Below are 13,046 nucleotides of genomic sequence, written 5' to 3'. Positions count from 1 at the left end.
AAAAAAAACGTATGTAGAGGAAGCCAATGTTCATATGGTTACACTATGGTTCATACTCTGTTCACCTGGGCGGGCCTGTAGGGGGCGCTGTCACGTTTGAGCAGCTCTGTCTCAAACTCTTCTGGATCCTCGCAAAACACGGAGCGCAACACATTTCATCGTTCTTAAAACAAGATTAGTGGTAATGTTCTTGACAAAGGGGTTACGGTTTCATTGCCAAGTTAATCTTACACGACTTTTTTATTTTTATTATGAGTTTTATAGTTGTTTAAATGCTGTGTAGTTTGTAAAATCCATGTCGGTGTGTTGAATCCGCTCCGTGTTTTCGCAGGAGTTCAAACTGTCAGAGTGTCGCTCCGGGAGGCGAGGCGGGTAAACATGTAAACACTGAACCATCCTGATGGAGGCTTCTAGTGTAGTAAACCTGTTACACTTTATCGTGTTACCCTTTACTTTTGATCACAGTTAAAACTACAGGGCTGGTCTTTTTCTTAGTGCCTTCCCATAACAGCTGTTTACTTTAACGACGGATAAACGCTAACGTTTATCACACCAACCTGAGCTAACCTGTTAGCCTGCTAGCTAGCTACTTTCACAGGTCAACATATAACTCCAACTTCGTCCTTTTAAGTATCAGAAATCAATACAAAACGCCTCCTGATGCAACTCGATGGAGGACTACGACACGTTTGTACAGATTCGCCTCTCTCATCTGAGGAAAAGAGAGGAGGAAAAGGAGAAACCTTTACCTTCATCCTCTCTCATCCGCTTCTATGGAAAACCTGTTCTGCCTCCTCTGGTACGAGTTCTCTTTTATTATAAAGCTTTTATTGACTTTCTGTCAAAGACTGCAGTGTGTTATGTTTCTGAGAAGAGACCGATGTCAAGTACTACAACACAACTCCAAAGAAACATGAATCCATCAGGAGCAAAGTTTCAGTGCCAAGACTAAACCTTCCTTAACCCTCGAGGACACTTAGTGCCCAAACGTGCACATTTAGCTTATTTTCCCTTCTTTGATTCTCAATACATCAGTCAGTTTTAATGCTAATTGTATGAAACTTTGCCAGGAAGTTACTTTTTATTATACATTTTAAAATTTCATGACCCCTTTATTGCAAGTTGTATAGAATAGGAGATATGGATTTTACTCATCCTCAAACCCTTAGGGACCAAGTTGGTCCCATCTGCTCCCATTATAACCATATTATCTTTGATACACTGTTATTCTGACATATTATAATGCTTTTCTCTCAAATATTCCACTTTGCACTTTTTTGGGGGGAAAATTGCACATTTTGTGTTTTTCCCATTGAAAAAGTCCAGGATTCTTATGACAAAAAGGGCTTAAAAACATAAAAAATGTAAAACAATATTTAAAAACTTTACATCTATGGTGAGCTCTGAAGTAGTTGAAAGGATTTGATGTGGTGAAAGTAAAAAAAAAAAATCATATATAAGATTTTTATTACACTTTTATGAGAGGGACCCGTTTCGGTCTTAGGGACGAAAGTGTACGTTTTTTTTATTAAGGGGCCTCAGGGGTTAAAGAGGCAGAAACCTCAAGCAGAACCAGACTCATGATGAACAGCCACAAACTGTGTTGGGCTTGAAAAGAAGGATGAAGACAAACAGATTTTAACAGATTTATAGCTACATGTCAGTCATAATGGAAATGTAGTATGTGTAGTGTAAGCAGTTACAACTAAGTATGTTAAGAGCAGTCACTTTAATGTTTATATTAATGATAATAGATGTGAGGCTGATATCAATAGTTGTAGCTCTTGGATTCAATGTGATGACTAAAGAAAGTACTTGATCTATAGAAATATAAAGAGGTGGCTAATACAAAGAAGATACTTATTATTAATGTGTTTAATAACCATCTCATGTCTGCCTTCTGATGCTAACAGCTCTCAGAGGAACAGAGAGAGGAGATGCAGCGGCACAGAGAAGCAGCGCAGAAAGCTGCCGTCCACAGGAAGGTAAAGGATGATCCGAGGATGACTCATGTGCAGACGATCCTCCACAGTGTTCATGTAAGTCCTGACATTTCAGTCATCCTAATATGTTCTTGTACCTGAACACCTACATGATTAATATTTAGACTTAAGTCATATTTAAGTCTTCAGAAGGCTCACTCCTATACAAACACACTCTTATTGTATTGATTAAATAGTCGTTGTATGGTTTGAATGTCCTTCGAGTACAAATTAAACAAGTTATTCTGGCCTTGTTTTTTCCTCACCTGGATTACTGCTCTGTGGTCTGGTCCAGCATTATAATCAGTTACATACAAATATGTAAATGAAAAATGCTGCAATTGTATCTCTCTGTATGTGCAATTTTAATTTGGACTACCCCAGAGCAGACTTAGCCTCGCGCCACCCCTGAGATCTTTGGTGTGAACCAGTGCAGTAACATATCGAGCAAGGCTTCAATGAAACTCACTCCCAAATGATATTAGAAAAACAAAACAATCAATACAGTTACACTTAAAGAACATAACCTATGAAGAAATTCCAGTAGTTAATATTAACTCTATGTGATGTGATGGTTACATGGGCTTTTAATGCTATCATTTAACTTTTAGACACTATACATTCACTTGGAGGCTTTGTATTGTCTGTTTTTCTTGTTAATTTGTGACACTTGTTATTTTACTATAGATTGGATGTGTGTTGTTTAATGTTGTGTGACGTTTAATGTTAGTGTATTGTATTTAAAAACGTGTAAATTGTATTGTCACAATGTAAACTGCAGACCAAAGGAAGAATAACTTCCAGCTTATGCTGAAGCCAATGGGGAGCCATATAAACAAATATACTAATAAATGTTCTGTCATGCCCGATCTGGCTTTGGTCAGATGAGAAAACATATTTTCTCCAATGTCTAAGAACTACTGTTTGATTATATGAATTGTAGCTGAGGACGACGCCAACATTGGAGGAGTTGCTTCAAGAGTCGGAGATTTACACAACATCTTCATATTTACATAAAATCAACGATGGATCAGGTTCCCCGAGCAGCCATTTCCAAGGCACAAAGGATGATGTTTCACTCTCATCTCCGCCTAACAGGAAAGAAAACAATGATGTTGCTCTCCCTCCGTTTACATCAACAGCTTATAGTGCCTTTCTTGCCACAAGTGTGACACCTCGGCAGGAAGGATGCCATATGGATCCATGTTACAGCCAAAATGGATCACAGCCAAGTTCCTTTAATGGTGTTAGCCACCTGTCCTTAGGTTACGTGACCTACGAGAATGTTGAAAATGCCACTGGTGTCACCGTCGGGATTGACTCAGGGAGAGAGAGCAATGGCTTTGTAACCTCGAAGGGAGCTGATAGCATGAATGGCTATTTCCTCCACAACACCTCAAACACAATCGCCAAGATGCCAGATATCATTAGCTACCCTCCCATAGATGGAGAGGAACTTGAGAGGAGTGGACTAGAATCATCGTTTTGTAAAGACTTTGAAGACGTAGAAGACATTTGTGGCACCACACTCCAGGAGGACTCAGTCATATGTGAGAGTTCAGAAGGAGAGAAATCTGAAAGCTGGCTTGAAAACAGCACAGAGGATGAAGCAAACATTTCTGTTAGTACCTTACTTGATCTTGACAAAGATCAAACTTTGGACAGAGTGGAGGGCCACAGTGGCTTTTCAGACAATCCAGAGTCATCTCAGACTTCTTGCCCTCATCTCTGTCCTGCAAAAGAAGAACATCTTAAGGACGACCACACAGACACAGAACAAGCCGACATCCACGGAGATGAAGAAGAGTCATCAGAGGAGCCCTATCGCCTGAGCCTCCAGGCTCTATTGAAGAAATCTCAAGAGTATCGGCGGCGCCAGCGGATGCTTAGGAACCAAGCCAAAAACAGTAAAATCAAGGAGAGGACCCAAGAACAGCCAAAAGCAAGGACAGAGGAGCCGAGCCTCTCTGATAAGGAGAACGACGAGTTCCCTCTTAAGGGCAGTGTAACTGCAGAGGGGAAGAAAACTAAAGAGAGCAGAGGCAATATTATTCAGTCAGTGGAAATGTCACCAAAGAAATCCTGGGACAATGACGGGAGGATTGAGAGTGAGGAAAAGACTGTAAGCACAACATCTACAGGAGATGAGAACATCAAGGAAATGACTGGTGTTGAGGAAGAAACAACTTTAAGAAATAATAAGCTAAACATTTCACCAGAACTCATGACAGAGTTTAAAGAAATCAGTGCCTTCGCCCGGCAACAGCCCATGTCCACAGAAACCTCCCCAGTTCAGGAAGCATTCAGTTTGACTACAAGCCCTTCAGATTTTCATAGAGGAGGAGGCAAATATAAAACTATTCTAGCCCCACATTTCTGCAGGAGTCCTGTTCGCTGCAAAAGCAGTGTCCAAGATAAAATAGCTCTAGATGAGACAGGTTTACTCAATACTGGTTTGAATAAAAATCTCAGTGTTGAAGGGTTTAACTTTGGACCTCAAAATATTCACACCACAGTCTCTTCCAAAGTGAATGTCATGAACGAAGGTGATTTAGCAGGTGTTTCCACCATGAGTTCACAGCACATAGATCAGCTGGAGTCCAACCTGTCCGGTCTTAAAGTGTTGATCTCAGATCTGGAGTCCACACTTACAGAAAACTTCAGGAATCAGGGCCTTAATGGGAGCAAACAGACGCAGAGTAACGATGAAGACAGCAATGAAGACAGCAATGATGCAGAGCAAAACCAAAACGAGCTGCTGAGAAGACAATCATTAAACAATTCCAAGAACTCGCATGAAGATTCAGGATCTGATCCCAGCATCAATTACATGGATGATGGTCCCGTCATAAAGCAGAGAAAAGGAACTGAAGAAGTTAACTTAAGTGAGCTCAGGCTAGTCAAAACTTTAGTTACAGAGCGAGGAAAGGAAAAATGTTCAACTAATGACAGACTCACAAAGAGTTATCGACATCATGGTGGATCTATTAAGCAGCAGCCCACAGCTAAATGCCTCCTCTCTGCAGCTCAGCGCCTTAGGATTCCCGACATATTCAGAAATGTTGCCTCTGAAGCCGCTGCTCCAAGTAATGTCTCAGTGCTGTCAGACACCAGTAACCATCCTGTGGACAGGAGGAACGAGGCAGCTGAAGGGAGTCACAACTCAACCTGCTCACCATCTCTCAACCAGTCGTACGATGTGGACGCTCCGTCCGGCCTGTGGCTCCTAGAAGGGTCAGGATCTGACTTTGGCACAATAGGCCATCTTTTTGAGGAGAAACACCTGACCCCTGAGAGCGAGAGTGAAGGTCAGAGTGGGATATCCAAGGTCAAACGCAGGCTGCTCATGCATATGACCGAGGACAAGCAGGACAGGAGCGCAGACGTCTTCAGAGGAGCAGACTCAGTGGTCAGACCAAACTCCAGCACGCCTAGAGGTAAGACCAGCATGATACTAGAACAGAGATATCAAATATGAGCCAAAACATGCAAAGAATATTCAAAAATATTGCTATTGAGTTTGGACTCCAGGGAAAATTAAAAAAAGTTAAGTTTGGAATTGGATAAGCAGCCACAACCTGATTATTACAGCTACAGAGCCCAGCACTCTCCTTTTGCTCCATGACATTAGACATGTGTTAATACATTTAGTGGTGGGACCTTAAGTAACAGATTTAGTCTTCCCAAAAGTTTATTCTTAGACATTATGTGACCGGGTATTGTCCTGTTTCTGGCCTATAGCTGCAATGGGTTGGAGCGCAGACCATAAGAGTGTCAACGACAGGCAGGAACAACTGAAACAGGCCCACGCCGCTCAGGTCAGAGCTCTGCAAGACCAGCACAGGAGGCAGCAGGAAGAACTACTGCAGGTGAGACAGTGGGGAGGATTAATGGGTGAATGATTAGCTGTGATAAGAAAACACATCCGAAACCAACAAAAAAAAGTTCAATATTGATAAGATTTGTGGTGCCAAACAGTAGGTGTCAGGTGGCTAATGTTATATTCATGAAGGTTAATGTGATAATACAAGAAAAGTCTTCTTAATTCTTAATATGGAGCTTTTAATGCCTCCCCCCTCCCCATTTATTTTTGTCCCTTAATTTGATTGATTTTCAATTGTGTTGTATTGGAGGTATTGTTACATCCCTGATCAGTGTGCCCATCATTTTTCACCACTGTATTTGCTCTAGGTCACTTTACCCGATTAATTATACTAGAAAGTCTGGTTATTCAACACGTAGAAGAGATATATATTTCAAGAACTTCATGTACTCAGTAAGACATTTAAAATAAATGTAACACTGCCAAACACCTGGAAATAATCCCCATCATTACACAACTTACCTTGTACTCCTTTTTGAGTTACATTTGCCAAAATGAACATGCTTAACTTTTTCTGAAATGTATTTAGTAGAGTTCAAATGTGGAAGCTGCATGGTGAGAAATGACAAGAATGAGTGATTGAGAGTTGTAATACAGTCCCCCGCTGTATTAAACAGTGAAAGTTGTTCATGGTCATGGTTGGCGTCTTAACTACCAGAGAGCCCAACAGGATTTATTGCCAGGAAGAAAAATATAGAATATTTAAAATACACTTACGGTTTACTATCGACTTTTCAGGCAGATGTGTCTTTTTCTTTAAGAAAGAGAAACAGCAATATAAAAGACCCTGAAATAACACGTCTCTAAAACTACCAGACATTTATTCTTTGTAAACACGCTTCAGACGCAGTCGTACTGATATTTCCTCCATCCCATTGGCCCGCTGCTTGCACTAGATTGCATCACATATTGCTGTACAGATCAAGCACTACGTAACTCCTGTACAACAACCATAATTCACTCTCCAAACATTTGACTCCACCCAAAGTCACCTTTGAGAAGGGAAGAATTTAATGTTCAGTCCCTGTGTTTTTCAGTCTACTTAAAAGGAGAAATACAATTTCACTAAGATGTGATAGAACATTGACCCTATATGTTCTTTTGAAATCAGAAGGAATTCTTTGAATGTCGCTGGCACTGGTCCATATGTGCCAACACACACACACACACACAGGTTTTCCCCCTACCTGTTAGAGCGTGCTTGTGGAGACCTGGGTCGTGGGCAGACTACAGACATCTGCTCATTACAAGAGACCTTCAGACTCTCCCCAGTAAAAAAAAAAACACACAGGGATTCTACCATAAATGTTTCATTACGTCCCTAAGAGGCGAGCTGGCATGGTCGCCTCTTTTTGTGAGTGTGTGTATGTGTGTGCGCGGGCACATGCAAGACTTCAAGGACGCCTGCTGCTCTCTGGCAACCAGTTCCCGTTCCTCAGCTTGTCTCTGTATTTGTTCTTGGCCGGTGTCCTTGCCCTATTAATCACAGTCTCAGTTTAATTTATGTATCCTTAACAACAATATAATTAACATAAGCTGTTTAATAAGAAAGACTTCCCTCTGCCTCCCCTCTGTCCTTCCAGCACTTGTGATGTTGTGAGTGAGCGAGCTGGCTGGACTCTCTGGTGGAGGGGGAGGAGGGGGATTGAGGGAATTGACACAGAAAAGGAAAGGATAATTTGTTTAATTCATGAGCGTCTGTGGTTAAGTGCCAGATCGTCCCGCCGAGTGCCACCGCTAATGGTCCCTTCTCCATCTCCCCTTTTTTTTTCTCCCTCTACTCACATACTTTTCTTTGTTTTCACTCATTCCTCCTCCGACATCGTTTTTACTCTTTGGCCGTATTAATTTCCTCCATCTCTCCTTTCGCATCACCCCTGTCATCCCTCTCCTCCTCCCTCTCCTCCTCCTCCTCCTCCTCCTCCTCTGCTCCCTCTCCTCCTCCTCCTCCTCCTCCTCCTCCCTCTCTCATCTCATCTCATCCCTCTTGCCTCTGTGCCCCATCTCTCCCCTTCTGTCTCTTCCTCTCTACCCTCAATTAATTTCTTCCTCCTGCCTCATTTGCTGTCCTTTCCAATTCAATATTTTCCAACCTTGCCTGCTCCCAATGTGCCGGCCGTGCACACACACACACACACACACACACACACACACACACACACACACACACATGCACTTCTTCTCTCTCTCCTCTCCTGTCTGTCCCTCTCTCTCCCTCTCTCAGGCGTTGGCCGAGCGTTTCCGCCTCCTCCAGAGTGTGTCCTTCCCCTGCTCCATGTCCAGCTCACGTCTTGGGGACACGCTGACCTTTACCAGCATCTCTCAGGTATCATGAGCACATTTTTCACTAATGTCAGGGACGCAAAAAGCTTGCCCTGCTTATCCTTGTGGCCAAATATTTTAATTCATCATTAGTTTGCTGACACACTCAAGTGAAACAGATTCTCCCGCCTCGATGTCTTAATCCTCATCTTAAACCTCTATCATCTGTTATTTCCCTCGAATCGGTATTCAATCCAGCAGCTCGGCTTCAGTTACACTAGACTTGTTGAACAACGTTTCCCTTCAATGCAACAGTTTCAGAATCAACAAGTGACTGACGGCAGATCAGCTGCTTATTATTCTGCTTATTATTCTCTCTTATAATGATGAGCTGCGAGTCCACTTGTGTTGATTCGCTAAACAGATGCCAACCAAAAGACCTTGAGAATCTGTGTGGGAAATTAATTGGTTGTCATTGATGAAATTAGCATTCTCCTCTCTCTTCCCCTCTGGTCCTCATTACTCACCCCTCTCATCACTCCTTCTCTCCTCTTCCTCAGCCCTCCAGCACACTCTCAGAGCGCTGCCGCCCCCTACTGTTATCGGCTGTGAAAGGTTTCCTGACTCGCAGGCTTCTCAGGACGGAGAAAGTGGCGCAGCTGGTGCGAACCGTCAGGGTGAGTAGTGACAGCAGTGTCACGTCTGTCTCTGGCAGCACTTTATTTTATCTTTGTAATTTGAACAAGGGTTGTATGTGACCAGAATTTTAATCTTCAAAATAATTCTAGTCAAAATCAAACAATATCAATACCTGTTTCAATACCAATGAAACTAAAATACAAATCCCTGGCATACAGTATGAAAAAAAAGCTCTATCTATCTAACAATATGTTGCCAAGGTATTTTATGCTTGTGGTTAATAAACATGACCATATCTGATGTGTTCATTTTAAAGCTTCAGTTCTTTTCAATACCATCGATCATTAATATAACGGGGATTGTATCGTTTTAAAATACTTGATATTAAAAAGTCTTGTTGTGTAATTTGGACCTTCAGGACACACAGCAGCTACTGCAGGCCCTCCAGCAGCAGCAAAGCCCCGGCAGAGGAGAGTTCAGTAGCAGACAGGACCTTTTGTTGCAGGAGAGAGCCGCTCTGCAGGTATTTAAGCAAACACGTGTTGTGAACATCTGTTAGCCTCTCTTCTCTCTTCCTCTTCACTGCACACGCAGCAATTATTCCTCCCATTACCAGTTACCACAACAAATACCTGCGATTACACGCATTCATTCATGCCGTCGTCTGCTTTGTGATTGTTTCCTGCTCCAGCTGCGCGCGGCACGTTACGAGGTCAACGACATATTCTTCAGCCTGTCAACCGGAGAAAGGATGCAGCTGATCAGCTGGGACCGAGAGCTGGCCATGGAGAGAGAGCACAGACGACAGGTAACCTTTTCAGCAGCTCAGTGCGAGCTGGAGGAGCGTTGGTTTGCTTATTGAAAACACTGACACTGTTATAAACATACAGAACTATGTGTGGAAAGTTCCTTAGAGGTACATTTAACAATTACTGAGTCTTAGCTGTTTGCAAATAGTTTGGCTGTGGATGATTCGTTTTTTAAATTATAGCAGATGTGTGATCCAGCTCTAAATATAGAAATTCAAAATACCGTTTTGCATTCAGTACTGGGAACATTTTAAAGTACTTCATGATGAGTCTGGTGGATGATGAGATTGTTGCCTGTACTCTAGTCAATCGCTGTCTTTTAAAGACATTAAAGCAACAATATGTACTTTTTCTACCTTTAAAAAGTCGTTTCAAACATCAATTTCATTGAATATAACTTTCAACAGGGAGAACGGCGTCTCTCCAAAGTCCACAGCACGGCCCGATCTCCTGCTTATTGTACTATGTAACTTTGAAAGCGGGCCGCGGCCGTCTCGCAGAAGTGCATATGGCTTCATGGTACTAGTTCAAACACAAGCCTTCAGTTGTAAAAAGAAGCCAGTTAGCTCGTCTCTGTCTCTGATTCATTTGCTGAGGCTAAGAAAAAGAGGATGGAGACGGATGAAGCAGAGTGTACATCCCTGCAGATATTATTATTCATAACAGATTGCGACGTAACATTTAGCTGTATAGTAATGTGTCATCATTGTCTCATGTTCAGCAGCTTGCAGAAAGTCCTCTAACCCAAGTTCTGTCTCAGGTTTGCATACAGATAAATAAATAAATCCATCTTACACAAAAAATATGTTTTTTTCCTCGTCAACCTTCAAGTTAGATTTGTAAATTTAGCACTTTTACAATCCCACCTAAACTAGCATGTAATAAAATACCCTCTCCAATGCAGCCATTTGGCCACTGTAGTCATGGAAACAGTTAGTCGTAACAGCAATATGTGTGTCTTATGACTTACGTTGCACTCAGAGACCTTCATTGGGCGCCAAACCAAACCAAATTCCTACATATTGTTGCTTTAATGACTGAAAATGTGATTCTTTATTGTTTAACTCTAAAGTTCCTTTCTATGGGAACCTGGTTTCCACAGTGCTTCACCTTGTGGGGAGTGAATCTCTTCAGTTGAGTTTTTGCTTTTGTTTGTTTATGATTATTTAGAGCGGGAACACGGGCCATCCCAGAGGAAAGAGTTCACTGTCAGCGGCGACACAAAAATCGCTGGAGAGGAAAAAAGAGATGATGTGAGTTTATTCACTGGATACACAAAGTACAAATACAGTAATATAAAAGGATGAAGGAACCTCTACACATTGTTCGACCTGAAGTTTAAAATGGTGCCTCAACTCTGATGAAAATATGCTCTTTTAAAATGCTAAATAGACTTGAGCTTGTATAGCGCTTTTCTAGTCTTCCAACTACTCAAAGTGCTTTTTACACCACATGTCACACCTACACATTCACACACTGATGGCAGAGGCTGCTATGTGAGGTGACCATCAGCATTGACTAATCCCTTAATACACATTCACACACCGCTGATGCAGCAGCGGGAGCAATTGGTTGGGGTTTAAGTGTCATTCCCTAGGGCACATCAACATGTGACTGCAGGAGCTGGGAATCTTACCCCCAAGCTTCTGGTTGAGAAACGGTTGACATGCCACAGCCTCCATGTCTGCACATTTTTTTTAATGTTTTATCAGAATCATATGCTCCAGATCCCAAACTCACTAAAGAGCATGAATCCAGATTTACTTTTATTGATCCCGCAAGGGGAAATTCTGTTTTTACACTCATGCAACACACACATAGGCTGAAATATACACACATGCACTAATGGAGAGATGTCAGAGTGCCAGAGCAGAGCTGGTGGTGGGTAGGGGGTTTGGTGCCTTGCTCAAGGGCACCTTGACAGTGCTACCAGACCAACTTCCATATTTGGTCCGCACCGGGACTTGAACTGGCAACCCTCCGGTTCCCAACCCAAGTCCCTACAGACTGAGCTACTGCCCACCCCAAAAGTCAGCCCAATATGAAGTCAAATACACGATTGCACACTTTCAGACAAACAACAAATGTGAAGGTTTTTTTAATGACTTCTAAATCTTGCTTTGTAGGCTGAGGTAATATTTTTAAAAGCAACATTTTTGTCTGTGTTTAAATAAAGCTCCTAATTTCTACCTCCAGGATGCAAAAAAAGGCAGCAGCAAAGAACAGGACGAGGACTGGACACACCGCAGAATCCTCTGCCAAGCAGCCGCTGGAAAAAAAGCGAGGACAATTCAAAGCAAATCCTCAGAGGGTCCCCAAGAGCACTTACTCCTCCAGACCCCGATGACACTCCCCTAATTGGCCCCAGTGAGCACCTTTAATAAGGCCTCCTGCGATTACATGAATATTGTATTACTAGTCATTTGAGAGTTACCAAATCCAAATTTGACTCCAAGAGAGGCCTGTTGCTGGTGAGCTGGGATCTTTTTTAGCACTCTACAACCAGAATATAATACAGTTTCAGTGGAGCCTCTTTTTCAGACATTACAAAGAAGTTTCACAAAGAGAGGATGCTTAAAGCAGGGATAACAAAAAAACCCACCACAGCCACTGTTAACACAAAATACTTACTAGGTCTGCTTCACCATCTTCTGTGTAGTAATGCTGCAGATGTAAGAGGAGAAAATGTTGAGTTTGGCATCAAATCAAAGCTCTGTGATGTGCCTAAAAGATGTTGTATGACTCACAAACTACATTTTGAGATTTCACAGCAGGAAGGCACAGTTATGAAGAATAACACTAATAAGGGCTTTATTTCAGTTTGATCTGGTCAGTGGGAGACAACCCAGGGGTCCGACGATTTATCCAACAAGATGAATCACAGTAAAGAAGCACAATTATTTAAAGTTTATACAGAACACACTTTTACCTCCTTTCTCTAAAAACAACTCAAAACAATCAATATGTAGAACGAGATAACTCAAGGGCTCTGACATGCAGCATGTGACTATGATACATGAATAGACATTGCTTTGTTATACATGTTTACAGGTTGCAACGTGTAGTTACATGCAATGAGCCCCATGTACAATACCAGGAAACTTAAAGGTTAAGTGCAGCCATGGTTTGACCTGAAGATCATACCACTACTGCTGCTTTAATATACCAAAATGTTAGAAATATTTTTGAAGAATAGCAGAAATGTTAATATCCAGATGCCGGTGTTGTTGTTACTTGAGTGTGTTACTCCCAAGTTATTGTTTAGAGCATTTAAATCACATGTCAGTCAAAACACATGTAGAGCTTTACAATTTTGTATTCTTAATGACTTTGGACCTTTCTTTCTTTTCTTTTTTTCCTTTTTTTTACATTTTATTTATTTGTATGTGGTTTCTAATAAAGGTTTTTAAAAAACAAAGTTGCTCTCAAGTTTGGTTTGTGACAGTGGAGACTAAAACACTTTAAGACTCC

At 41.8% G+C, this 13,046-nt stretch overlaps 1 protein-coding gene across 2 annotated transcripts; it reads left to right on the top strand.

Moving 5' to 3' along the window:
• Positions 1-336: 336 nt before the first annotated feature.
• Positions 337-12,993, top strand: cp110 (centriolar coiled-coil protein 110). Of its 2 annotated transcripts, XM_020654393.3 has the most exons (10): positions 344-799; positions 1,914-2,039; positions 2,926-5,419; positions 5,724-5,851; positions 8,090-8,191; positions 8,688-8,804; positions 9,185-9,289; positions 9,458-9,574; positions 10,746-10,828; positions 11,772-12,993. In XM_020654393.3, exons 1-10 carry the CDS (start codon positions 671-673, stop codon positions 11,920-11,922), a joined length of 3,552 nt encoding a protein of 1,183 aa, XP_020510049.2. In that variant the 5' UTR covers positions 344-670; the 3' UTR covers positions 11,923-12,993. The 2 variants fall into 2 exon arrangements, with proteins under 2 accessions (XP_065809190.1, XP_020510049.2); XM_065953118.1 differs by lacking the exons at positions 8,090-8,191; positions 8,688-8,804; positions 9,185-9,289; ... (1 more) ...; positions 10,746-10,828; positions 11,772-12,993 and adding an exon at positions 7,449-8,041 and having other exon boundaries at positions 337-799.
• Positions 12,994-13,046: the final 53 nt, after the last annotated feature.

The sequence above is a fragment of the Labrus bergylta genome, chromosome 1 (genome assembly GCF_963930695.1).
Source record: "Labrus bergylta chromosome 1, fLabBer1.1, whole genome shotgun sequence".
Taxonomy (NCBI): Eukaryota; Metazoa; Chordata; class Actinopteri; order Labriformes; family Labridae; genus Labrus; species Labrus bergylta.
Note: the sequence above shows the minus strand (reverse complement) of the source record. Positions and strands in the feature narration are given on the sequence as shown.

Coding starts and splice junctions, on each gene's coding strand:
- cp110 (XM_020654393.3), top strand. CDS start 671: ATGGAGGACTACGACACGTTTGTACAGATTCGCCTCTCTCATCTGAGG. Junction 2,040..2,925: donor CGATCCTCCACAGTGTTCAT/GTAAGTCCTGAC, acceptor TATGAATTGTAG/CTGAGGACGACGCCAACATT. Junction 5,420..5,723: donor AAACTCCAGCACGCCTAGAG/GTAAGACCAGCA, acceptor TCTGGCCTATAG/CTGCAATGGGTTGGAGCGCA.